We start from the raw sequence: 27,467 nt of genomic DNA on the forward strand, positions 1-27,467 counted from the left end.
AAATCCAGTATCTACTATGCCAGACTGCAGAAGTTCTTACCACCTTCTTTAGCGCAAAGGCTGACAAGGTTGTGCACAGTGTCCATCAGCTCCAGCTGCTGCTTCTGAAGGACACTGTTATTGCTGGTGGCTCTGTTCAGTTGTTTCTCCAGTTCCTGGATAATGTATGTTTGGCGAGTAACCAAGACTTGAAGATTCTCTCTCTCTTCTTTCAAGGTGTCCAACTCTTCCTTGTGCTTTCCCTCCATTTCTAAGATTTTATGTTCTAATAAACTACAAGGAAAGAAAGACAGGACTATTTTAAAAGTGCTATACAAAAATGTGATTTGACTAGTTCCTCAGTTTATTTAAAGTTAGAAATTTTAATAGAACCAATTTGACAATAAATTGTATAAAAAATAATATATGAGAAAAAAATAAAGTTAGAAATTTTATTTAAGTATTCAACGGTGGAAATATTTTTAAGTGCTAAAACCATATAAAAATAAATATTTAATGCATATATTAAATTAGGATATATATATATATATATATAGGATATATAACATATCAAATGAAGAATTATTAGACTATTTGTTGTCAGAGTAATGTCTGTTTCCGAAATATGATTTATTTCCTGGGGAATATCTCATATTCAAAGTAGCTGGCTTGGAGCCAAACAATCACAGTCTGTCAAAGTACGGTTTAACTTTCATTAAGAAAATAGGTCCCATAAGAAACTGATAGAATAGTTCAGGAAAAACTATGAACAAAATATAGAAACTTTTTTAAAATTTACTTTGCATTCATATAGGATTCTCAAAATATCAACAGTGATTAAATTTCACAATAGTTTTTTTGGGGCCAGGTAATAGTATACTGATGCAGAAACCACAGCACCAGAAAGTAAGCTATGTAAAATCAAGTGAATTAAATTTCTTGGGATTTGTGATGCCTGCTCCTGTATCATAGTCACAGCTTATTTTGTCTCTCAGCCTAAGTTTCAGAATGAGGCCTAAAAGCACCACAAGTTTGCAAATCACTGCATAAATGGTCCTGAAAAGGAAGACCACAGGCTGATGGCATGGTTTTACAAAAAGACTTGGAATTTTGCTCAGGGTGATGTAATCTTCAACTGAGAAACTTCTTTCAGAACTCTTCAAAAGATACTCCCCTTGCATACTGCACATTAAAAATAATAGAAAATGCAGAAGCACTCTTGGATCCTAGCAACCAACTGTAAATAACAAGTATTTACATTTTATAGAGTGTATAATATACTAAGATTCATCAGAGGAAACCCTTATTCTTTCTCAGTTCCATTTTCAGAAGGTTCAACCAGCCCTTGGTTTACAAGCTGTTATTCAAATGTAACATACAAGACTGGTCACTTAATTTACCTTGGAGAAATACAGCACTGAATCATTCCTCTAAGTTTTCAAAAAGGGGACTCCAGGGAACGTTTTATATGTAACACTTAAAAGCACAAAACAGAGCCTGTTAGAAAAGCCAAGTTTTCGTACTTGATGTTCTGGGGGGCAAGCTGGAATATCTGATTGGCCTTTCCACAGATTAAGAAGTGTGGAGAGAACTGCTCTTGGGCATTCTGGGTTCTTGCCAACCAACCTGTCCTCCAAGAAAATGTGCTTCAGAACATGACAGGCAAGTTGCCTATTGTACCAAGCCTGAAAAGCACTGGGAGGCTTCTATTCATATCACCCTACTAACTTAGAGCACCTTGGTAGCATGTCCAGATTCACAGGTGAAAATTTCCACTGAGACCCATTTGGGGAAGCTCTATAATTGTGCAAGGTAAGAAAAGCCCTGCCTCTAAGCTTGTTTTCAGTTTATGTTTTAATTCTTTGTTTATCCTCCTAGGGGTAATGATCAGATACAAGATGCCCATAATATAAAATCAGTTAACTTACAAAAAAATGTCTTTTAAACTCACAAGAGTTATAGTATACTGCTGAGAAAACTTAGAATTAGCTGTTCAAATGATAATAAGGTAGGGGCGCCTGGGTGGCTAGTCAGTTAAGTGTCCAACTTTAGCCCAGGTCATGATCTCACAGTCCATGAGTTCCAGCCCCACGTCGGGCTCTGTGCTGACAGCTCAGAGCCTAGAACCTGCTTCAGATTCTGTGTCTACTCTTTCTGTCCCTCCCCTTCTCAAAAATAAACATTAAATTAAAAAAAATAACATGTTAATAATGTAAAGATCCAAATTTGGATAATGTAGTCTGAATTACTATTTCGTTCCCCAAAACAGATGAGCATTGGCCTTTCAGTTTTCCTAATCAGTAGGTAACATTCTGGTTTAGAAAATATAATGTTATAGTTATAACTTGTATTTATTACTTGCTAGATGCCAATAGTGTTCTCGGCACGACGTAAAATATAAAATGATGCCATTTCCACTCCAGGGATTTATTTTTAGAGATAATACATCAAATAAGACAACAGCAACTGTAAGAAACTTCTGTGTCAGACATAACGTTATTTTGGGGGGGTGATTTTTACACCAGTGTTTCAGTGTTTTCCTACTTCTTTTGAGGCACTCCCCTATTCAAGAGAATATATAGTCTAGATGGTCACTATCGAAGATGTCAATAAAGGAATTTTGTTTGTTTACTTGTTTTGTTTTTCAGGATAATTTGGAAGAAGCTGAGAATTTAAAGTTGATCAAAGAATTCTTGTTGCCAATGGCAACAACTCTGGGCATCGGCTTACGGAAGAAAAGGCTGGAGTTTCCTAAGTAAAAAGAATAAGCACTTAACATGTTGAATAAAACTGTTAATCTTCATAATTCACTGAACAACCTTTACCGCACCTGGACTACCAGGTATCACAAGAAACCAACATGGCCCGCCATCTTAAAACAGATATTAATGCGGAGTAAAGATGGAACTGCTCACAGAAGTGGGAATCGTGCTCGGCATCACAGACACCTCACGGGATTTGGAATGGAATATATGCAGGAAAAAATAATATTCATGGAAACTACAGGCAAACCGGAAACATGTCACATTGCTTCCCAAATGGCAGGTCTTACCAGTTAACTATCTCTTCCAGTCATTTTCTCATTTCATTTCTTCACTTGGAGATACTTTAGTAACTTTTACACTGTAGTAATTATTAACTTTATTAAGTATAAACTTTATGTTAATTCTAACTTTTTAGACTTCTTCAGGCAAGACTGATCTCTTCTTGGCCCTTCCGTTTTCTCTGACACTGCTCAACCCTTACTTCCATCTTCTCTTCACATTTGGCTTCCAAAAAAAAACCTATTCTCTTTCCTTTGATAATTCTCATCCATTAGTTATTTACTTGGGAAGTCAGCCCCTTTTTCTTATTATTCCAAACTGGTTTGAATCCAAACTTTCTTGCCAGAAAAATTCACATGCCATCTCTATTTATTAATCACATTGTTGTAATGCACCATTATAATTGGGTAGCACTTTAAAACCTTTATCTCCTTTGATTCTTTTTTTTTAATTTTTAATGTTTTTATTTATTTTTTGAGACAGAGAGACAGAGCATGAGAGGGGGAGGGGCAGACAGTCAGGGAGACAGAATCCAAAGCAGGCTCCAAGCTCTGAGCTGTCAGCACAGAGCCCAACGTGGGGCTTGAACCCACGAACATGAGATCATGACCTGAGCAGAAGTCAGAGGCCCAACCGACTGAGCCACCGAGGCGCCCCAATCTCCTCTGATTCTTAAAGCACTGTAGAGATAGACTGAGTAGATAGTACAAGTTCCAGTCAGTACAAATCTAAATATCTTACCCCAAAATTGTGTTCTCATTGTGTCAGAACCAAGATAAAAAATCTGCCTTTTAACTTGTCAGACTAGAAATGTGCCCATGATATCCCAGTGCTATGAACACTAGCAGGAGAGTCGGTCCTCTTTGATTTAGTGTAATCAAATATATCTAATATACCTACTTCTTCCACCCATTGATATTTTATCGGGAATCAAGGCATCGCTTTAACATCTCCTTAGCTCCATCTGGCTATTTTGGGAGCTTGTCTTTCACAATATTTCAACCTATCAATCTTTTACATGTATAACAACAAAGTTTTTTGTCAAGCCAGGTTTTTTTTTTTTTTATCAGAACTGAAATTTTCTTAAACACCACTCTGTGTTAAACCTTTTGTCGTTCAATTTAATTTTATCCCATTTTGTTCTGAATGGTTTTTATTGGTTCTCTTCTGTTTTCCCTATCCATATCAGTTGGGAGAGGTCACTTCAGCTAGATACAGGGACCTCTATAAATGAAGGTTGGTGTGAAGGATATGACAGCTCTAGTGTCTTAAAAAGACAAATAGTTATAATTCTCCCTGATAATGGCCTGGAGCAACGAGTTTAGTTTACACTTAAATACATAATCCAAAACGTGGGTGCTGATTCTACACTCCAGCACACTGCTTTCTAGAGTGCTCTCAGTATACTTTTATCAGGTGTTCACTTGTTAAGAATCCCTCCGTCAAGTTTTGAGGGAGCCTAGATTAAGTAAACAGTTTTTATCATGACATCTTTTAGGATTAATGTTCCATGGAACAACAATTTTTAAACTGTGTACCTAAATCTATACAAATAGAGCTAGAAATCTGAAGACCAAGTTTCTCACAGGATTTTCAGTACTTCCTGTTTCCCATCTTTCTGGAAACACTTTGAGAAGAGACATGCATAAAACGTTGGCACTTAACTTCTAGTTTGAAGCAGAGGTGCACTTTAATGAAGAATAAAATAAACAAAATAATCTAGGTCTTGAACTTCAGTAAAAGGTTCTAATTGAGTATATACATAACCTTATTTGAAGATTTTGGTTGACTTCTTTCCATTTCCACAATCAGCCTCCTCCAACATATCTTATTGGAAATATTTCAGATCATTGAACACATCTTGAAACTTTCACAGAAAAAGCTCTCCCTTTCAAATTGTTTCCCACAATAGAGTTCTTAACATAGCAGCCAATGAATTCACAGTGGTGACAGTTGCCTAAGCTCAGCGTATGTAAAGACAGCTCTCGAACAAGAGGAAGATGTTGAAAATAGAGATACCTTTTCATTTTTACCTGTCTGAAACTGATTACAGATGTTTCCATTTCTTAAATTGTTTTTAATATGTAAGGTGTCAATATGTGTTGCAAATGTGGGTTTTAAAGATCGATTTTTCTAAACAAGGGTATAGTTAGTGCAGGTAATAGTTTAATATTTTAACTTGAACACAGCACATTTTCTCTTAAAATATAAAGCCAAATGTTTTTGTAATTCAAATGTGGAGCAGAATGTAAATCAAATGTGGAGCAGATTACTACAAATACATATTGGCAAGTAGTTTTTTATTTAATCTAGGGTAAAGATAAATAAACTATGTGTGGAAGTAAGAAAGCAAGATAAAAACACAAATGGATACACTTTAAAACATAAAAATGTAATACTTCTATAAAAAAGATTGTCCGATAAGTGAAAAACTACAGAAATACATATTTGCAACGTATATGACAAAGGTTTAGTATCCATTGAAGGGCTTATATGAGTTAATCAAACAAAGATAAACAATGTAATAGAAAAAGGGGAAATATACATGAATAGGCTAGTCATAGAAGAAGAAATGCAAGCAGTCAATAAACACGAAAAGATGTATAACCTAAATTTTCAAGTAGACAAGATTAATAAAATGGTTAGCAAGGTTTGGGGAAATTGGAAAGCCCGTGCACACTTGGAAATAATATAAAATTTGGAGATAATTTGTCAATATATATGAAAAATTTTAAATAATCATCAAATCTCTAATAAATTATAAATTATAGTGTATTTATACCTAGGAATGAGAGAGATATGTATATAGATACATGTATAACATATCCATGATAACGTTTTATAAAGTAGAAATAAACCCAGCATTTAAAAAGTAGTTACAATCTATATACATATGCATTCATCATTTCAATATGTATTTATGCATGTGTGTGACTGGATATGAGTGTGTGTCTATATAAGCAAACAATAAATATTCACACATGTATACCTTAGTATATTCATAGAAAAAATCTGGAAGAATAAGAATAAAAACTTAATCTGTTAATGATAATTCTCTGCAGGAGGTGATAATGGTGGAGGAATATGGAATTAGGGAGACTTGGCCTTTAATTTTATACTTTTCTATGTAATTTAATGTTTAGAGCAAGTTTTTTCTATTACTTTTTTTTATTGATCAGAGAGATGTGTTAAAAAGTCATGAATCTAGAATGGTCTGGGAAGATGTTATCTAGAAATTTAAAACTTGAATTAGTGAACCTTAAAATGTGGACTGATACCTTGCAGTAGGCTTTTGAGGATTCAGAGTAGCAGTGTAAACATCATCGCTCTATTTTATTTATTTTAAGGACAATTAATATATTTATAATATTTAATGTAAACTAGGTGGTTTGTGTTTTCCATTAAAAATATTTTTTAGTTGTGTGTGTGTGTGTGTGTGTGTGTGTGTGTGTGTGTATGGAGAAAATGACATTTGTTGGCACAGAACTACTGGGACATTTGCCAGTTCATCATTCATTCAACGTTCAAAAAGCACTTAATACTATATATACAACGTGTAGAGAACTGTGCCTGGGAGCATAAAGACAAAGATAAATAAAACATAATCTCTGTGTTCCAGAAGGTCACAGCCCAATAGTAGAGAGATAGATAAAACATACACACACACACACACACACACACACACGCACAAGCATCATACCCACACATATTACAGTGCATTGGGATAAGTGAAATAATAGGGAAAAGCAAGGTACAGTGTAATCATATAAGTTGTAATGACCAAATCTACTGGGTAGAGTAAGAGATGGGTTCTTAGGGAGGTTAACATCTGCACTGAGTTTTGAAGGATGACTGGGAGTTGGCGAGTTGAATAAAGAACTACAGGGCATTTCAGGCAAGTGAAACATCAGATGGAATAACATCAAGACTTCAGAGCGGTGCTAACAACTAGCAGGATTAAAGAGTTGTTATGTGCGTATGTATGTGTTCTCAGAGCTTTACATGCATCACCTCAATCCTCACGTCAGCTCCATGCATTATCATTATCATCATCCCGGTGCTAGAAATTAGGAAACCAAAGGATAGTGAGTTTACGTAGCGTTCCCAAAGAAATAATATGTGGCAGAATTGGCTATAATAGGAAAAAGGAAAAATAAAACATAGAATCTGGCCTCAGAGCTCATGTTTTTAGCTATCAGACCATACTTTCTAAAATATCAGACTTGTATAAGTAAGGCTACAAAATTAAGATGATGATGGTTATGGAGTGTGTTCAATGCTAAAAAACTTGAATTCTCTTCATTTAGTTACAGAGAATCATTAGGGGATTAGGTAGATGCTATCTAGAGATCAAAAAGTTGGGCTGAATTAGTGTTGGGGATCTAAAAAAAAAGTGAAAAATAATCTCTTACATTTTAGAAAGAAGACTTGGGCAGAGAGCTGGATAGCTTGAGAGACATAATGCTCAGTCACTGCAATGACTGAGACAAAATTAACGGGAGTTGGACGTAGGACACAGTCAGTGGCAACAAAATGAACAAGATAGATAAAAAAAAAATATTTAGGAGATGGAACTGACAGCATCAACAGTCACTGTGAGTTGTGAGGAATCTGGGAAAGGAAAAAATTAAGACTGCCCTTAAATATTCAGTTTGATTCTGAATTCTATTTTACTCTAAAATCCTAAAATTAGTGAAATTAAAGTTTTTAAAAAGGCTATATGCCATTAAGTTCATTTTTTCAAAACATGAGTGGAGGAAAAAACATTCTATTCGATAAATCTGTAGGTATTCCATTTACAAGATATAGAACAGAGTAATAGAAATTTAAATGCTTTTTATTGATCCCTAGTATATACAACTAACATAATTCAGCCAGGTATAACGCTAGAAGGTAGCAGGATTTTAACTCAGTATTTTGTAAAGAACTTCTCAAATGGAAGATAGCTTTAATTTAAAAGACTGGGACTTTTGATTTCTTTAAGTGTCTTGAGGATTAAAATCAATATTTTATTATGCCATTACAGTAATTTGTTTGTAAGGTATAATTTAGTATCTTGAAAGTACACACATTTCAATCACTTAAAATTAATTCACTTAACAACTTCCCATAAATTCCAGCTAGAAGATAGATGAGGCTTGTCACATCAGTCCAATGAATTCCCAAGGTAAAATAAATACTTTATATTTCCTACTCCAGTATTAGCAGGAATAAATAATGATCTACATAGGAATAGGCCAAAAACAACTGGCCTACCCCTTTCTTTAAACTTATATCTGTTTGTGTTAAGAGGATAACTTGACAGCCACATCAATTAGTCTTGAGGCTGCATCATGTTGAAAAAATATTTTTATAATATTTAAGACAGGAAATTTTGCCATAAACTAGCTGTTTGGTCATGGACAAGTAAACCTGACCTTTGTGAACTTCTCTTTCTATATAAAAGGGAAATATAATAGATATTCTGCAGAATTAGTTGGTGGATTAGCAGTGATGTAGATAAAGCACCTGGCGCAGGGGTTTGCCTGATATTAGGTAAGTACCAGATAGATCTGATAAAATGATCTTGGAGTGGCCATCACATGTGTAGTTTCGCTTCACTGAATGGGTGTTACCAAAAATTTCCCTAATCTTAACTCTATATATTCGACACGACTATCAGGAAAGCTTCAGTACTGCATCTTCATATACATAAGATGCTCATTTCCCTTCCTGCATACCCTCCTGGTTAGGCAGAATAATTTCTTCTGGAATATTTTTTCATCTGGCTCTGATTGCACCTTGGAAAAAGTTGGGGTTAAGACAAAGGTGGCCAGGTGCTTTGAAACCCAATCAGTTTACCAAACTTTTAGACCAAAATATTCAGTTACATATTTGGTTCCACTCTAATGATTTGCATTATGATATCTTTCCCCATCCACCTCTCTTTTCTATGGTCTTGAGCTGACTTGACAGGAAATATACTAGAGGAATCTAATAAAAGTTGACAATTACATGTTATACTTTGTGATCCAGCCCCGTACGTGTAAGGTAAATATTAATATTCTCCATTTCTTGGGTTCTTGGTTGATAATTTCAATTACATGGGCCAATTACTGATCTCTTACTTCCAAATGTTGTTTCCTTGAGGGAAGAAACAAAACCATTTTGAGATTAAGATAGCATCCAACAAAAGAAAAAAAATTCCTAAAGAAAGCAAACTGGACCTTTTTTGGAGTCACCCCCCACTAGACTGTTAGGAAAACAAACAGCAGAGCAAATGTTGCTAATCCTATTCTTGTTTTGTGCCTTTGGCCATTTAGAGGATAAAGAAGTGAATCTAATGAGGCCCAAAATCCTTTTTCAACCCTCCAAGTGATGCATTTAATTTGTCAGGATGTAAATCAGCAGGACCTCTCAGCATGATTGTGTAGTATAATCCCATCTATAAAATATTCCTCCTTGTTCTGCCAAAGAAGTGGTGGACCCTCCTAAGGGCCAGCTCACTGACTTGGCAGCTGAGGCCCCCACCACACCCAGAGCTGGTAAGTCACACACCCAGACACAACCCCTGACATTCCATGGGGAGGAAGCAAAGCTTAATTTAGATAATCCCCTTTGCAGAGTGTATTAGCTGATCCAAACCAGACCTGGCCAACTAAAGGCATGTTGTTCCTACATTTCAGAGATGCCTAAATGTAGAAATCGCTTTTTGCAACATGTGGAGGATTAAGATTCATTTAAGCAATGGGTAGGAATAATCAATAAGCTTCTTTAAAAACATATAAACAGCTTCAGGTATGACTTTGACCTTCTATCAACTTAAATGGTATGTGTGCGCTGGGGGTGGGAAGTAATTCTTTGTTGCTCTAGAAAGTGTTTGGCAGAGTTCCTGCAATTCCATTTCACATAGGGAAATAAACAATAACAATAAACACAACAGGGAAAGTATGCTGTACACCACAAAACGGTATTCTTTTTTTTTAATAATGTAAAACACGTTCTACTTTAAGTGGTTCATAGAAGACTACGCTTGGTTTAAGAATAAATATTCTGCCAACACTCCACTAAACACACTGGACCCTTCAACACGAAGACACAGATTACTACAGAGATACAACAATGTTAGGAAATATAGCACATTGATAGAAAAATGCCCTCAGGTGAAGTAATGCTATACTCGAGTGTCAAAAGAGAGAAAGAGGGAAAGACAGAGAGAGAGAAAGAGAGAGAGAGAGGAGTGCAGAGTAGGAGTAAAAGATGCATGTAAGTTTGTCAGGCATGAGCACAGAGATAAATTAAAACCTAAATCACTGAATTCATTGTGAAATGCCTATATTTCTGGAAAAGGGAATTGTTAAAATAAGTGTTGTGATCTGGATATATAAGACCTGCATTCTCCTTAGAAATGAGAATTTAATAAAGGGGAACAATCCATCAGCAGAAGGCAGTATGTGCTGGGGATAAGGAGTGAGACTCTGAGAGGCTGTGGCACAGGGCAAGCCTCTTCTCCTTGGCCTGCAGCAGAGGTCTTTCGAGTGCTTGAACCTCAACTCAGCTTTACCGATGGAACAGAGAAAACAACTTGGAAGCAGGTTCCCTTCAACAAACAATTTCATGGTGAGAACTTCTTGGTAGGAAATAATACCAAGGGCCATATCAAGAATTATGGTGGAAAAGAAAAACCCAAAATGATTTGGAAATAAGGGAGAAGGGACATATTTAAGAAAAAAGAAAAAGAAGAAGAAGAAGAAAAAGAAAACATAAGAAAGAATGAATAGAAGAGGGCAAAAGAAAGAGGCCGAGCCAAGGGGAGAGAGGGAGAGACAGAGAGCTGAGTTTAGTGACACTTAAGGGACAGCATTTGTTTTTGTAGTTAAGGAGGGAGACCTTTTAGTCCTCCCGGTTTTTTTTATGGTATCCTGACAGCTCAAGTGTCAGATGTGGACCAAGAGATAATACACATATCAGCAGGGGAAGAACTGAAGGATGCAGATTCATACTGACAACTTTTTAAAAGATAAATCATATATGGTAACATGCTTAGTAAGAGACTGAAAGCACCGTAGGTCACAACTTAAAATGAAATACCATGCAGTTATTAAGGATGATATTAGATGGATATTTATTCATGAGAAAAGATATCTATTTCCAAAGAAAGCAGGCTGCAAAACAGTGTGTATAGCATGACACAGATTTCCACAAAAAAAAATGAACATACAGCAACATATGCAGCTTTCTCAACATGTTTGGACTGTGGTTTTTAATTTTATTTTGTGTACTTTCTCCTTTTTCTCCAATAAATGTCTGTTATTTATGTAATTATAAAAACAACCTAAAAATAAGTAAAAATATCAATATTTTACTTATTCATCCCTAAACAAAGCTTTCACAACAGCATACTGAAATACATGACTATAAAGGGGTTCATATTTGGTGACCAAGTTAGAGCATGGTGAGACCCTAAAACCAAGGGATGCTGAAGAAAAGTATACCTGCTCCATGTGCATGTCTGGTTACTGTGAAATCGCAGGGGGATAAATGGTACTTTTCAGCAGGATTTTCAATTCCAAAACATTTCATTATGCAACCAGTTCAGGGTCAAGTCCTGTCAAGTTTATTTATAGTTATACAGTTTACCCCAGGACACAGTACAAAGATAAATAAATGTAAAACTTAGAAATACAAGTCATAGAGCATACATGACCCCTTTCAGACTCTAAATCAACAGCCAGGTTTATCTTCTTCATGTATAAGTTTCATTATAATTGTTGTCATGAAGGGCTACTTTTAGTGTACAGTTAAGGAATCTTTCAAGGTTGCAGATAGCGGTACTGAGAGACCGTGTGCTATACTGGAAAGAGCAGGGCCAGGAAGAAAAAAACCTGAATCCCATTCCCAGCAGTGCTGCCAGCAAGCTGTGTGACCATGGGCAAATCACTCACTTCCACTAAGCCTGTCCCCTAAGCAGTCCTCGTAGGTACCCTCCTGGTTAGACACATGGTGGAAACTCTAGTTCCAATGACACATGGTATTTAACTAGTTTCTAGCAACACAGGGCCTTAAACCCAATGTAATGCACAAAAACTGAAACCTCTTCAAGCCATCCAATACCCAGAGGCCAGTTAATAAGCAATACATTTGTTCTACAGAGGTCAGTGCTTTGATTGAATTATCCATCGTGAATGCCAATGACTTCAAAATGATATAGTCTATATGGTATCCTAGCTCTGGGTTGATCTCTAAGTCCCATTTCACTTGCCTGAGATGATTCACAGTTTGTAAAATACAACTATAAAATTACATGAATTATTATATAAAGGGTAAGTGACTTTAGATGGGGGAAAGAGGGTGGTGAGCAACTCCTGAATCAGCTTTATAGATAAATAATTTTTCAGAAAAAATAAAATCTGTTTCTTTCTAGTGAAAGATCTCTGAATTCAACACTCATACAGCTCTGTGAGTTTAAGGGCAGGCAGAGTGACAGTTCAAGTTACAGAGTTTCAGAGACTATTTTTATTCCTCTATTGCCATAGATTTCATCCTGCTGGAAATTGTCATTATTTTGTGCCACTGACTTCAATCATAGAATCAATTTTTGTGGAAATGGTGGGATTTCCACAACTAAACATAAGATAAATCAGTGCTAAAAGTTAAAAAAACCAAATATTTCAAAGTATAAGCAACAGTATTATTCTTTTTATATTGTCTTTATATTTCCTTTTCCATAAAACAACTTGACGTAATCTTTTTTTAAAGTGTTGACAGAAAGGTGAAGGATAAAAATAAGTACATCTGCAAATATTCGGAACACAACAGTCCTCACCTGTTTTTCTCATGAATCTTTAGGATTTCATTTGTCTGTTGAAGAAGCTGCTTCTCTAGCTTGTATGTGGATAATGAATTCTCTAGCAGTTGTATTTCAAGTCGAGAAGTTTGGTTTAGTACCTCAAGATAAAAGACAAAAGATAAAAACATTTCAAACTTCAATCACAAAGACTGAAAAGAATGTTTAGTTTTTCATATAGCTGTGTTTCCTTTTAAAATGCTACTTCTTCCAGAATAATTAATTAAATGGTCTATAATCTACTAATTCATGTTTTACAATGTATCTTAATCATTATATTCATTTGAGACTGAGGTTGCAGTTCAATGAGAAAACTGAATTGTTAAATCCATATTCATATTTAAATTTTCATGTTCTGAATCCCTAGTCTATTGTGCTACTTGGTTCATATATATATATATGAATGTATAAATATTCTCCAATATTTATAAGATGAGAGTTACTGCAAGATCTTAGATATTGTGTATAATTAATAACTAATAAGCAAGAAAAAGCCTGCTTTGATCCGTTATCGTATAAAAATTAATTATAAATGTGCAAACAATTCTTGACATAGCTTAGACAGATTCATGACCAGAGAGTTATTGAATACCTATCATATTAGGTCATGTTAGCCCTTCCAGATATCATGTCATTTCATAGACATGGGCATACAACACACTAAAGGATGAATTGCTACCATCACTTTATAAATGATGTGGCATAGTGGCACCGTTAGAGCTACTGTTGGATGATATACCAGTTGAGCAACCAACTTTGGCTCAGGTCATGTTCTCAAGGTTCCGAGTCTAGTTCCTGCTGACAGCATCCAGCCCACTTTGGATCCTCTGCCCCCCTCTCTCTGCACCTCCTCCACTAGCACGCTATCTCTCTCTCTCCCCCTCAAAAATAAATACATAACAAAAACTCCGAAGTCTCTATGATTCATTTATAAAATTGTCATAAATACAGATCTGAAAGCCAATCTAAAAGTTACTACTACTAATCAATATTTATGGAGTGTTTTAGAGTTAAAAAAAATAATTTTCCTATACTGAGTCACTTCATTTGAGGAAAAACAGGAGCAAGTGGAACTAGGATTTGAAAACAGAGTTCAAAGAAGTCCAGAGAAGAGAACGGTAGAGAATGTAAAGATTGGGAATACACACAATTTAACAAAAACATATTTTTGTCTAAGCAAGTTTCTTGTTTGTTTATTAACAAAATTATAAAATATAACAAATATAATGAAATTATATATATATATATATAATTAAATAAGGAATATGATATCTGTGTATTTTGGTCACAGAACAGTGCTTGGGACTGGAAGACACTCAGTATTGATTGAATGAAAGAAAGGTACCTTGTTTTACTGAATCAGACATATTATATGCAGTTAAACAAAATCTATTTTCTCCCTTATTTATCGTATATTCTGATAACATTTGCAGACATTCTCAAATACCAAAACTTTTATTTTATAAAGAACAAAACTTGCTCTTCTCCATGTCTGAGAAGAACGTGAGAGAACAGTGAGAACAGAATGGAGTTATCTAAAATTGAAAACGATGCTATCTATATGTAAATCTGGAGACTACAACAGCTCCTAAGTTTTCTCCGTTTTGTGCTCCTCTCCCTGTCAGCTTGCTACATAACACAAGAATGATCTTTTAAAAACTCACCTTATGTCATCACCAATGATAAATGTGCTAATTGCTTCTCTTGGCAATCAGAATAAATTCCAAAGTTCTTAGCCTGGCCAGCAGGGTCCTATGTGATCAGAACATCACTTACTTCTCAGATCTCATCCTGACACTCCATTCTTTATTATGCTCTAATCACACTGTCTTTATATCTGCCACCCCAACCTGACAAATTCATTGATACCTCAGGGCCTTTGCATCTGCAGTTGCCTACCATATCCCAGATGCATGGCTGATTTCTTATCCACCAATTCTTGCTAATGGAGTCCCATCCTGGTAACCATTATCCTCCATCAAGTCACCCTGTTTTTTTGGCTTTATAAAATCATCACTATTGGATATTATCCTGTCTGTTCACTCATTTGGTGTTTCTCTACTCCCAGGAGGATGCCAGTTACACAGAGGCAAAACTACTGCATCCAGAGCCCTCCAAACTGTCAAGCCCAGCATGGTGTGGCAAGTGGCACCGTTAGAGCTATTGTTGGATGACATACTAGACAATGGATAGTGAATTATTTTTGAAGTTGGGTCATTGTCAGGGAGAGGGTAGCAGGCCACGTGAATGTTAACTGGGCCTTCAAGGATAACAATCTAAAAGAAGCGTCTGAATATAAGAAGAGAAGGAGAGAGACAGATCTCAAATCTCACTTAGTCCAGGCTAGGTGTCAGGTCATCTCAGGTCACTTCTGAATACAAATGCTAATCCCTTCTTTTATTTTCTCCTCACTTTGACCAAATAACTGCTTTATTTCAATTCTCTCAACTGATGTATTAACACAGGCCTATAGTTCAAAAACAAGCAACCAAGAGAATTGTACAAGAAACTATGATAAATTGACTACTTCATTGCCATGTGTTTATGAATTTTGCTGTTTAGCAATAACCTGCATATTCTATTAAAATGACTAAGATATTTAATTCTTTAGCCTAAACACATTCCAAAGTACATCTAGAAAGAAAGGAAGGAAGAAAGAAAGAAAGAAAAAGGAAGGAAGGAGAGAGTGAAGGAAGGAGGGAAGGTGAGAGGGAGGGAGGGAGGTCTTCCTTATAAAGACATAAAAGCGGAAACTGAGGAGTTATTAACTCTAAAATGTTATTTCTTTCATTAAAAAATAAACAAAAATTTAAAAATAAAAATTACTAGTTTCACAAAGTTAAAGAATTTCAGCCAGCTTCCCTTTAATACTTTTAAGAATGCCTCTGATCTAATTTAAAAGGAAAATCTCTCACAAAAGAACATTTCTTTTACTAGCATATTAACTTTGAAATCAGCTTTGTTTGTGGTTTATACTTCCTTTTACTTTAGTTATGTTTTTTAAGTGATGCCTTGGTAATTAGATTTTTACAACAGAATAAAGGCTGCCATGTGTTCAAGGAATCAGAAGAACACAATTTTACAAAATTGATGAAAGAATGTATTTGGTCATTGGTGGGCAGTGTGAACAAAGTGCCACTCTTCAGGTTATCTGTTAATTTCCAAGGGGAGAGTAGACAACTGAGATGGAGAGACATGGAGGCTTCCATACTAACCGAGTTAAAGTAGCGTCACTGGGAGTGTGGCAGGCTGGCAGTTGTGCTTCCTGATAAGATGCAATCGGAAGTGGTGAGTAATTCTACAAAGAACTCCCGCCACAGTGTTCAACTCAATCTAGTTGAGCCTTTAAATTTAACTTCCAGTTTAAAGAAACCATGTGGAATGAATGAGTAAATTAAAATGCATCACAAAGAAATACTCAAAGAAGTTCAGTATATGGGACACTACAAAAACAACGAGCCTGGTGTCTTAAAAACCTCAAGAAAAAAAGTCAGAAAATTACTCCAATTAAAAGGGACTATATTACAACTATATTACAACAACAAAAAAATAAAACACCTATGAAAATTTTTGTAGAATTGAGGAAATCTGAATGCAAAATTACCTGATCTTAGAGAATTACTGTTAATCTTAGCCATGATGATGTTACAGAATCATTACTATCTTACTGTTACATGTAATATATTATGCTGGGAGCCATTTCTGAAGTCAGGCAGGTTTGCAAGGCCTCCCACTGTCAGGTGGCAACACCCACCCACTCACCCCCCACTCAATCTCTGCTTGAGCACCGACCCCTGCCTGACTGATGTCAGGAGTGACTTGCCTTCTTATGCTAAAAATATGTGAATTTTACCTTGTGAAAAAACTTGTTATAGGAGTTTCTTCTTTTATGATTATAGGAGCAAATGTTACATTTCCTGAGAAAACCTGTTTTTCTTACGCTGGAAAACAGGCTATTGACCCCTGCTCACAAAGACCTAACTCTTGCCTTTGCTATGCTAAAAACTTTACCTTGTATTTTAATGCTAAGAATCCCTTCTTTCCCCATGTGATAAACATCTGGTCACCTATTGGTAAAGATTATGCAGGAGTCTTCTACCAATCTATGTTCTTGCAAATTTTTACATACCAAAGAATTTGTCATCAGAAATCATTATCTAAGGCAATTGCAACTTCTGTTTTGTACCCCATACATTTTTTTCAATAAATAAAGCTGACCCTCGGGTCAGAGCAGAGACACCTGCCTGGTGAGCAGAAAGAAGCCAAGGCCCTCTCACTCCCTTTCGCTGACACCGTCCATCCTTCAGGGGAGCCCTGTATCTGCTGGAGCTGGACCCTGGCAATCTTATATTTTATTTATATTATATATAAATAGCATAATGAAAATTTCATTGGGTTATGGAGTTTAGTACAGACAGTACATCTATTACAGAGCTAATGTGCAGAGGAGTCAGAATCTAACCCAGGTAGTCTGTCTCTGGAGTCTGACTTCTTTCCTAAAGGTTCACGTAGCTGTACACAAGCAACTTCTCTCTGGTAAGAAAGGTACCTCCCCTCAGTCAATAACAACTGCTATCAAAATGGTTTCCTCTGAATCACTATGACATCTTCTTGTTGCAGCTAATGGCATCTGACTTCTGTCCCCACTCCAACACTAAACTAGCACTATGAAGCAGGAAAGTGGCCAAATTTCTCATGCTCCATAGGGTATAGAGAAAATGCTGTCATCCAATGTTCTTAGTTGGTCAGAGTAACTTTGCGGTAGAGTCCTTTTATTCAAAGTCTTATTTTGACCCATCAGCTATTTATGGAGATAAAGAACAATCAACTACCTCTGATCTTGGGAGCACTGGGCTTAAATCTACAGAAATCAAGGGAGTAGTATTATTTAATATATTCGACAAGCATTTATTAAGAGCCTACTGTATACCAAGTGTTATTTTAAACAGAGCAGTGAAGAAGATAGACAAAATCCTTGCTCTCCAGAAATTTGTATCCAAGTATAAGGGTTGCCAGCATTTTCTAGAAACGGCAGTTAATAAGTATATTGGTGGGTCATATGGTTTCTGATACAACTACTCAACTCTGGCATTTTATTGGGAAAGCATTTATATACAATATATAGATGAATGAGTGTAGCTGTGTTCAATAAAAACTTTATTTATACAAAGAGCTGGCAATTCAAATTTGACCTGTGGGTCATAGTTCACTGAGACCTCTTCAGATGGGTTATCAACCACTTTTTCTAGATCTTTTGGGAAAGTTAATTACCACGGTATTTTCTTGGATGACCCATTGGCAAATTTATTTTATTGCTGTTTTAACTAGGGGAAGGTTAAATATTTATTCAACTATTCTCTTAAAGAGATCCAGTGGCTCAACTTTGAGAGCTGCCCTTTCAAACCTATTTCTGTTTAGAGATTGATGCTCATCGATTAAACTATTCCTGAATTGGCTTAAATTTGCAATTACACAATTAAAGTCCAAAGAACAGGTGTATGACTTCTGAGAAGCAAATGATTATATGTGATTACACATATAGGAAGTTTACTAGGGGAAATACCTGTAAAGGAAAATTGGAAAGAAGATAGAATTGTCTAGGAGCACCTTCTGACTAGGATGCAGACCTAATCACAGTGAAGAAGAAAGGGAAGGGAAGAAGATTGAGTGGAAGTCTTGGCCTCCAGGGGAGTTGTGAGAAAGTTCAGCAAGCCTGAGGGAGAGCCCTCAGCCAAAGTCATGTGTCAGTGGAGTTCAACAGCTCCCAGGGGCAGGACTGACTATGTATTGGTACTACGAAGTGTCCCTGGCTAGAAGTGGCCACTGGGAATTGTGCCTTCTGCATCAACACAGTGATGTCTTTCAGAGCCCAGCATCTGGGGTCATTGGTCAATGAAACTCCCACAGTAGGAGACTGGAAAGATGCATTTTTATGGCAATAAGGAAAGGCTTCACAGCTAATTAATTTAATGGCAAGTTAAGAAAGAAATGGTTTAGACAAGTTTTGCCACATTAAGTCAATTAAGCTCACTGAGGATAAGGATTGCTTTACTTATCATTGTATTCTATATAGTACCTATTAAAACCTCTTGCATCAAGAAGATACCCCATATATACCTTTTAAAATTTTGTTAAATTCCATTCCTAACACTATGGTAATATATTATTTATATAATAATTGGAAGTTAGAAGAAACATAGGCCAAGTGTCTAAGGAACTTCCCTATAGTTAGTTACCCAGCCAGCAGGTGGCAAGCACAATAGGTTTCAAGGATCCCATGAGACAATGTGCAGGCACATGGCCAAATGACAATAATTGGTGGTGCCATCATCAACAGCAGAATGGCAACAACAGCAGTGTCCTTATCATTTATAGAAAGCATTCAGTTGCTACTATTAGGTTTCCATTACTTTTGTCTTCCATCTTACCCTCTGGCTGGGCCCATTTAGTGCAAAACCTTAAAGAGAGAAAGGAACCTTGAGCGAGGCAGAATAGATACAAAGGGAGCCAGTAAAACATGTCAACTCTGATGCCAGACTTCCTGGGGTCAAATTTTTGCTCTCGCATTTACCACTAGTTGTTTCACTCAGGAAAAATTACTTCACCTCTCTGGATTTCACTTCCCACATCTTTACTATATTTTTTTCTAATTTTTAAATTTTATTTAAATCCAAGTTAGTTAACATACAGTGTAATAATGATCTCAGGAATACAGTTTAGTGATCCATCACTTATATATAAGGAATGGTGATAATACCCACCCCATAGGATTTGTTATTAAGGCATTAAGTAGCTAATATATGTAAAATTGCTTAGAACAGAGCCAAACACCAATTATGAAAGGTGGATTTTAATATAGTTTGTCTATTAGTGCACCTCTAATCAAAATATGCACAAGGTAGAAGTCAGAAATAGACTTCTACTACAGGAAGGGACATGAATAATGTGTGAAACTAACTCCTTCAGAGTGCACACTTGGAAAGAGGAACTGGAAATAGAGGAGATATTGGTACAAACTGATAACAGAGTGAGAACACACTACAAGCTAGGCTGAAGAGGAAGGTACGGGCAAGGTGTTGGCGCCTGATTTTCACCACCATGGCTAGCAGGTCATTTAGGTGTGCTCATTATCTATTTCTTTCCTGATTATAATGCTTATTAAACACATAAGTATTTTTAATTGTCATTGCAGTAAAACCATGTTTCTGCCACCTTGTGTTAAACTTAAATCTAGAAGGTCTAGACAGAGGACTAGAAAGCAGTAAGTTACTTATCTTTATACCATCATCAGGTAGAACACTAAAATACATTGCAAAACCATTGATATAAGTTCCTAAAATAACTGAGAACCTGAAGTCAGTTTAGGAAAAGCAGTACTTACCAATGTGAAACAAAGGAGGGTTAATACAGAGCAAAAATGTAGAAGCATACTTAGCATAAAAGGATCTACTGGTTTATAAATGCTTATTATTAAAGAATAGGATGCATTTAGATTAAGGAATAATTTAGGATTCATTTTGCAAACTTGCCCCTGCATCTGTACTTGGGTGCCCTGGAATGGCTATGCTAAGTAGAACAAACAAGTCTTGTTGCAAAGATTCAACAAAGCACCACATATGTACACATTCACATAAAAACATTCTGGAATAGCAGAGCTTTACAATGGCACAGACCATTGGGAGACATTAAAATGAAGATGAAGGGGCTCCTGGGTGGCTCAGTCGGTTAAGTGTTCAACTCTGCTCAGGGCAAGATCTCACGGTTCTTGGCATGGAGCCCCGGGTTGGGTTGTACACTGACAGTGTGGAGCCTGCTTGGGATTCTTGCTCTACCCCTCCCAGGCTCACATCTTCTCTCTTGCAAAATAAACAAATAAACTTCAAAATAAATTTTAAAAATGCAAATGAAACTAACTCCCAGGATTTACTTCTTAAGGTAGGACACAGTTGGTTTGAGCCATTGTCTTCCTTCTCTACCTCTCTCTCAATGCAAGTGCTGATAGATTTGTGATTTTTAAAGATATTTTGCAAGTTTTAGCTTCTTAGAATTCTTCTTGGTACAACTAACAAGCTTTTATTGGCCTTCAATGACTCTTTAGTTTTAGCTGTTCTCCATAAGGAGAAAGTATTTCCCTATGAATTTTCTGTACTATTTTCCATCAAGTACATATCTTTTAGCCTTAAGAATGCAGAACAAGTTATTATCTCTTAAAATCTGTAACATGCATCTTAGTTTATACATTAAGATGCTGACAATGGACTTCCCCCCCACAACTCCAACTTCTAGGTAGAAAAAGAATAAAAATAGCTCAAAAGGATTTGTTGGATGGAAAAAATAAAACCCTGCCATGCAAGTCATTAAAAGTTATAAATGCATAAAAATTTCAAATATTCACTCAAGTATGGTAGTGTTCATTGTGTTGTTTCAGTTTTTGAATATACAGAATGTTTTGTAGGAGATGGTGAGTTTTCTATTTCTAAAACAAAAAACAAAAACAAAAGAAAATACTCTCATATCATTTATAACACAGGAAACTAATGTTCATAGATCACCATGCTTGATTAGTATGATAATCAATGATTATATAAAGTATCATGCTTTTTAGTTTTAACATATATCTTCCCCTTCCCTGTCCTCCATGGTTATCTGGTAATAGTGCGCAGCGAAAAATATTTTCCAAAGCCCAATTGGCTAACTGCTCCACGGTAATCCACATTTAAGTTCTGATTTAATTAGTTTAATTACTTGTACTACTAATCAAGAGAGATAGAAAAGAGAGTGGCAGATTCAATTCACTAGCCATATTAATGTGAAAAAATTGCTCAAACTTTTCTGACCTCTGGTCTGTTTTAAATGGTTTTTATAAAAATCACTTGTACGTAGGAAAGCTATTTGTATAATATACAATGCTCTATCCAGATAAACTGTCATTGTTATTAATCTTTAAATATCATTATATGATCTGTGATGTCATTAACCAAAACAAAATAAAATGGAAATAAGGTTGCATCTTATTTTGAATTTATATTGTTAAATATACTTAAATATATTTAAAATAAAAAATTAAAAATCTTTTTAAAATAATTAAATAAGGAGGCTATTAGACTGAGGTCGCTCTAATGTCTTGGTAACCTACACAAGTAAATCAAAGCCTAAGCCAGAGTCAGTGCATCTGAATCGAAGAAAATGGAAGTTGAGAACAACCAATCACAAACAGCCATCTAGGCATCCTGAAATAAAGCCACTGTTTAGGCTCTCATCAACCCTGATTTGCTTCCACATCTTCTCTGTTACAACCTTTCCCTTAGGTCCCACAGCAGAGTGTTCCTAACCACTTTTAGCTAAATGCTGCTCAGTTTGAGTTGATGTATGCCCAGATAAACTCTTGATAATTCAATGTGCCTCACTTTATCTTTTAAGAATTTTTTTTTGCTTCAATTCCAGAAATCAATTACACTGAGATAGAATCATCCCCTGGGTTTCAGAATAGTAAAGGGAACAACTATTTCCATGGTTAAAAGGGGACCAAGAAATCATCTTTAAATCATCAAAAAGATTTTCACTGAATTAAAATGGTAGGGTTGTGACAGTGCTGATTAAAGGGCACGTTACTGATTTGTACTGAAATAAATATGATTGTACATAAAGAAGTATGTCATTTTCCATGACACAATTATATATATATGTATATATATATATATGGACAAAGGGTTTTAATTGACTTATTATAAAATCATGCTGAATAAGAAAAACTACATATTGCTGATCAGTTCATTTTGGTTTTCATGCCTATCTACAGAAGGCATAAAACCTCTGCAGGTGCCATATGGCTAGTATATTATCAGAGATGAAACAAGACAGGTCAAAAAAGTACATCAAAGGCACCAATTTGACCCAAATGGTTATTTTGTTTGACACAAATCATATCACAGTTGGTAGCTGCAGTGTTTATTTGAATTTCAATGCTGATTAAGTCCTTTGCCAGTCCTGTTTTCACAACACACACAAAGCTAAATCTACCAACCCTCATTAAATCAAAAGAAACATGCATAGCATGTCAGGCAGTCATTGTTGTTATTACCAATAAACAAAAATGTATATGTTTCCCCAATCTCAGTGGTGAAATCTGCTCTGTGTTTATGGAGTAAGCTAAAGGGAAAAATATCTTCTCAGTTAAGAGTTTGTCGACGCTGGCCCATGGGTGTACCTGGGTCTCAACATCTGTCAGCTTTCTGGTCTGTTCTGCAGTCTGAGAGAGAAGGCTGGTTCCTATCTCAAGCATGGTGGCTGTGTGGTTCTGGACTGCATTCTGCTGTATCTGGGCCATCTCCGACTTCATATTTTCCACAATGTAATTCTCAATCTGCAAGAGATAAAGGACAAAACATACTACGTTATAAGCAAAGCTTCTCAGTTGGAGCATGTAATATTTACAATGACAAAACAAGACCCAGCTGGCAAATCAGCCATCTGGCAGGGATCCTTTGCATTTCTGGGAGTTGGGAAAATGGGAGCAGAGTGCACAGGAACCTAGTTGCTAACTAACTACTAATATACTGATATATATAATCCTCACAATCATAACGAAAATTTGCACTTGGATAGTGCTTTCTTATTTTCTACAACTCCTTCAACCTTCACAGCAAAGATGTGAGTGAGGTACAGATGGCTTCATTGTTTTGTGTCATTTGTTTTGGTTTGCTTTTATTTATGGCTGAAGAAACAGAATCAGACAAGGTCAATGATGAGCCCAAGGTCACCCAGCAGGGATGTAGCAGCCTTAGCACAATCATTTAAATCTAAATCTTGGTTCTCTGGTCTTTTCAATATACCACATTCACCACTGGTCTCTGAAAAAAACTCAGCCTCCTGCTTTCATTCCTGTAATGAAAAGTAAAGAATCATGCTGGGTTAGGGGAATTACACTAGCAGTGGGAGGAGTGTGGATTCCCAAAGCACAAGTTTTTAAGGGAATAGTCAAGTATAGGCAACAGTGCACAAAATGAGATGCAGAGCCACAGAGCCAGCTAAAACCATTCTCAGTGCTCCATAGAAAGCTTAAGAAAAAAAGTTAAAAAGTACTGAAAGTATAACCTATAAAGCAACATTTGCCCTTCTTACCTTGGGTAATATTTAGTCCATCTGAGAGATCCCATCTTAGAGACTACAATGGTTGTAAGTAAATTTTACCATAGGGGTGCCTGGGTGGCTCAGTTGGTTAAGTGTCCGACATCAACACAGGTCGTGACCTCCTGGTTTCTGGGTTCAAGTCCCGCATCAGACACTGTGCTAACATCTGAGAGCTTAGAGCCTGCTTCTGATTCTGTGTCTCATTCTCTCTCTGCCCCTCTCCTGCTTGCACTATGTTACTCACTCTCTCTCTCTCTCAAAAATAAATAAACATAAAAAAATAAATTTTACCATAGAGGTTAGGGGGAATTCCTAAATCACTTACTCTGGGGGAGGCTGTTAGGCACCTGAGAGAATAAAACTGAGTATAACCACTGCTTGAAAAATACAGAAGAGGCCTGCACCTCCTGTCAGTGCACTTGCTTCTCCCCCACCACTGTGTGGTGACTACATTTTATTACCCAATTACACATATGGGGAAACTGCATCCCAGAGAAGTCCAAGGCCACACACCACAAAAACAGCCAGACTTGGATTTGGATGCTGATGTTCTTAACTCTCATACCAACACTTTAACCACTTGATAGCTCTGCCAAGTTGTGCTTCATAAGCCGGGTTCCAACTCATTAACAGCTACGTGATTTTTACTGATTTAGTGAACCATAATGCATCCACTATTTTATAATCCATAGTAATATTGTTGTCATGTAATAAATATAGTCTAAACCTAAATTCCCCTTTGAGAGACTCTGGCAGTTCACTTTCTAACACCATCTCTTATTTATTTCTATTTATTAAACATAAATCTGCCCCCCAAGCTAAAGAAAATGAAAGGTTAGAATCAAAACTCTTATTGTTAATAATAAATTCTGACTATGTTCTTGGTCAATATAAAGTAACTTCCCTTCATCCTTTATTCCCAAAATTAGAAGTAGAGGGAAAGAAATTCAACCTACAAGCATTTATTATAAAACAAATATAACATAGGTTAGAATAGCTATCCAGAAATTATCTTGACAAAATGTAAGGTCTAAACTAAGCCAAATCTAAACTTGGTCTTATTCCAATTGAACTAACATATTTGAACAACAGTGGAAAGGTAGAGGAAAGGAGGGTAGGTCAGAGTACCAGGCAACTGTTATTCTGGATACCGCACCATGTTTTCCTTTTCCTCATAACATCCTTTCACTTTATTTTGGGAAATTATGAATGAATATATTCTCAAAAATGGCAGGTAAATTTCCATCATGGAGGTGATACCCGCCATTTACAGCTGACATTTATCCATTGTCTACTATGTGGTAGGTATTGGAATAAGTTCTTTCTTTTTATAACAGCACTTAAACTTTACAACAAGTTTGTGTGGTATGTATTGTTATAGCTGCTTTACAGGTGAGACTATTGAGGCCTACAAAATCCACAGCAATTTGCCCAAGAAAAATAATAACTCAATCCCCAATGCCAAAACCCATGTTCTCAATCTCTAACCTATTCAGCTAAGTACTATTTAATTACTCTGCATGTTATTGTGTAGCTCCTCAACCTGGTATGTTTATCAAAGCCACATGGGAAGCATTTTTAAAATGTAGATGAAGGTACAATAAACCAGAATTTTGAGTCACAATTTTCACGGGTATATACTAGACAACTATATACTTTACAAACTTCCCAATGTAATTCTAATTCAGGCAAAGAGCAGTGCTTCTCAAAGTGTGGTCCACAGAATAATTACCTATATGAGATCTGTTTGTTAACAGTGTGCTGTGAGATGAGGAAATTGTGCCAGAATGCAAATTATCTATGTTACTAAGCACACTATTACTGTGTGTGTGTGTGTGTGTGTGTGTGTGTGTGTACATATAGGAGCAAGACTTTCTCAATGAAGAAAGTGATGCTGTAATGTTTTAATTTAGATTCTGGAATTCTGGAGCAAACTTCTTAACTTGTTTGCAAAATGACGATTTCCTTGAGTAGCAGTGATTTAGACTACCGAATTTATTTAATGTCAAATTCCCTGCTTATTAAGAGAGTTCAAATAACAACTTGGTTTCCTATGTAGCTTTCTCCACTGAGAGAGAATTCACTAATCACTGAGTTTCAATACAGATCTCCTTGATATTTATTTATTTATTTATTATTTTTTAGTAGGCTCTATGCCCAACTTGGGGCTTGAACTCACAACCCCAAGATCAAGAAATGTGTCCTCTACCAACTGAGCCAGCTAGGCATCCCAATACACCAGTTTCTTATGCAGTTGGCGAGTGGGAGTTATTTCCCAGAGCTTAACTTGTCTGGGTGTAATATAATCATGTGTATCAGCCTCCAATAAAGGAGGACACTCTCTGGCATATAGTGACTATATCAAGGATCAGCTGCTTTATGACCCTTTCTATGTTAGCTCCTATCCATCTATTCTGTATTACTATGCTTTTTTAAACTATAAAATGTTAACACCAGCAAAGCAAAATCACTGCTTTATGTAAGCATTCATCACAGTCTCTGAATTCTGCTGACCCTACTGTAGAAATGGTTAGGTCTCCAACCTATGCTAAAATTCTTATTGGGCTGGATGATGAGTAACATGAATATAACTCTAGTTAATTATTTTTTCATTAAGTGGGGCTGCTTTCTCTAGGAGTAACTGCCTTTTAATACAAAAGATAATGGCACATGTAAGTAGCAAAAGCCAGATGTAGTTGATTTAAAGGCTGAGGAGGGAGCCAGAAGTCAAATATACAATGTGTGATTAACAAGGAGGGTTACTTTCATCTTATCTCTCAACATTCCTCTGTAGATGTATAACTGTGAAATCCATCTTGATGTGTCATATCAGCCAGGTTCAGGAGAAATTTGTAACAAATTCAATTGTCCTCATTTTTTCCCTACTGGTTTTAAAAACATGTTCACAGTCTATGATGGCTACTTCAAGTTTTATTATTTTAGAAACATCTAAGATGTCAGTTTTAAGCTTAGAAGTTGCTGACCCCAAGACCTGACAGATTATAAAGTAGGAGACTCCCAGTTTGAATCATAAAATTATTTGACTATACTGCCATTCTCACTGTCTGGCTCTAGATAAAGTACTGGCCAAAAAGCCAGTACAGAATGGAGGACGCTATTAGAAATTAGATCATGGACAATAAATGATATTCAAGCAAATAAATAATGCTATGTTTAGTGATTTAGTGTTATAAAAAAGCTTTCATACACATTGTCTGACTTGATTCTTATTACAACCCTACATGCAAGGTACTTATTCTATTTTATGGTTTAAGAAATGGGGCTCAGAGGCCTTAGGTGACTTGATGGAAATGAAAGGAAGGACTCAACTCTACCTTCTGATGTTCCACTAGCCTCAGAGCTGTGGAAACCGCTCTGTTGCTGGACTGGCTGGCTGAATGATTGATTGGTGAATGAATGATTGCATTTTTAGCCAGTTCACTGAAAATTAATTTACTCATTCCTTCAAGAAAAGCATGCATCACGAG

General features: G+C 36.1%; 1 protein-coding gene across 1 annotated transcript in view; it reads right to left on the reverse strand.

Annotated features, from left to right (window-relative positions):
• The window catches only part of LOC115284869 (angiopoietin-1), a 232,831-nt gene that overhangs the window by 70,164 nt on the left and 135,200 nt on the right, over positions 1–27,467 (reverse strand). Inside the window, exons 2-4 of the mRNA XM_029931334.1 lie at positions 23,057–23,212; positions 12,829–12,950; positions 44–273 (exon numbers count right to left, since the gene is read on the reverse strand). Of these exons, the coding sequence (XP_029787194.1) occupies positions 44–273; positions 12,829–12,950; positions 23,057–23,212 (508 nt within the window). The remainder of the gene's footprint in view (positions 1–43; positions 274–12,828; positions 12,951–23,056; positions 23,213–27,467) is intronic.

Source organism: Suricata suricatta, unplaced genomic scaffold, assembly GCF_006229205.1.
Source record: "Suricata suricatta isolate VVHF042 unplaced genomic scaffold, meerkat_22Aug2017_6uvM2_HiC HiC_scaffold_24, whole genome shotgun sequence".
Lineage (NCBI taxonomy): Eukaryota > Metazoa > Chordata > Mammalia > Carnivora > Herpestidae > Suricata > Suricata suricatta.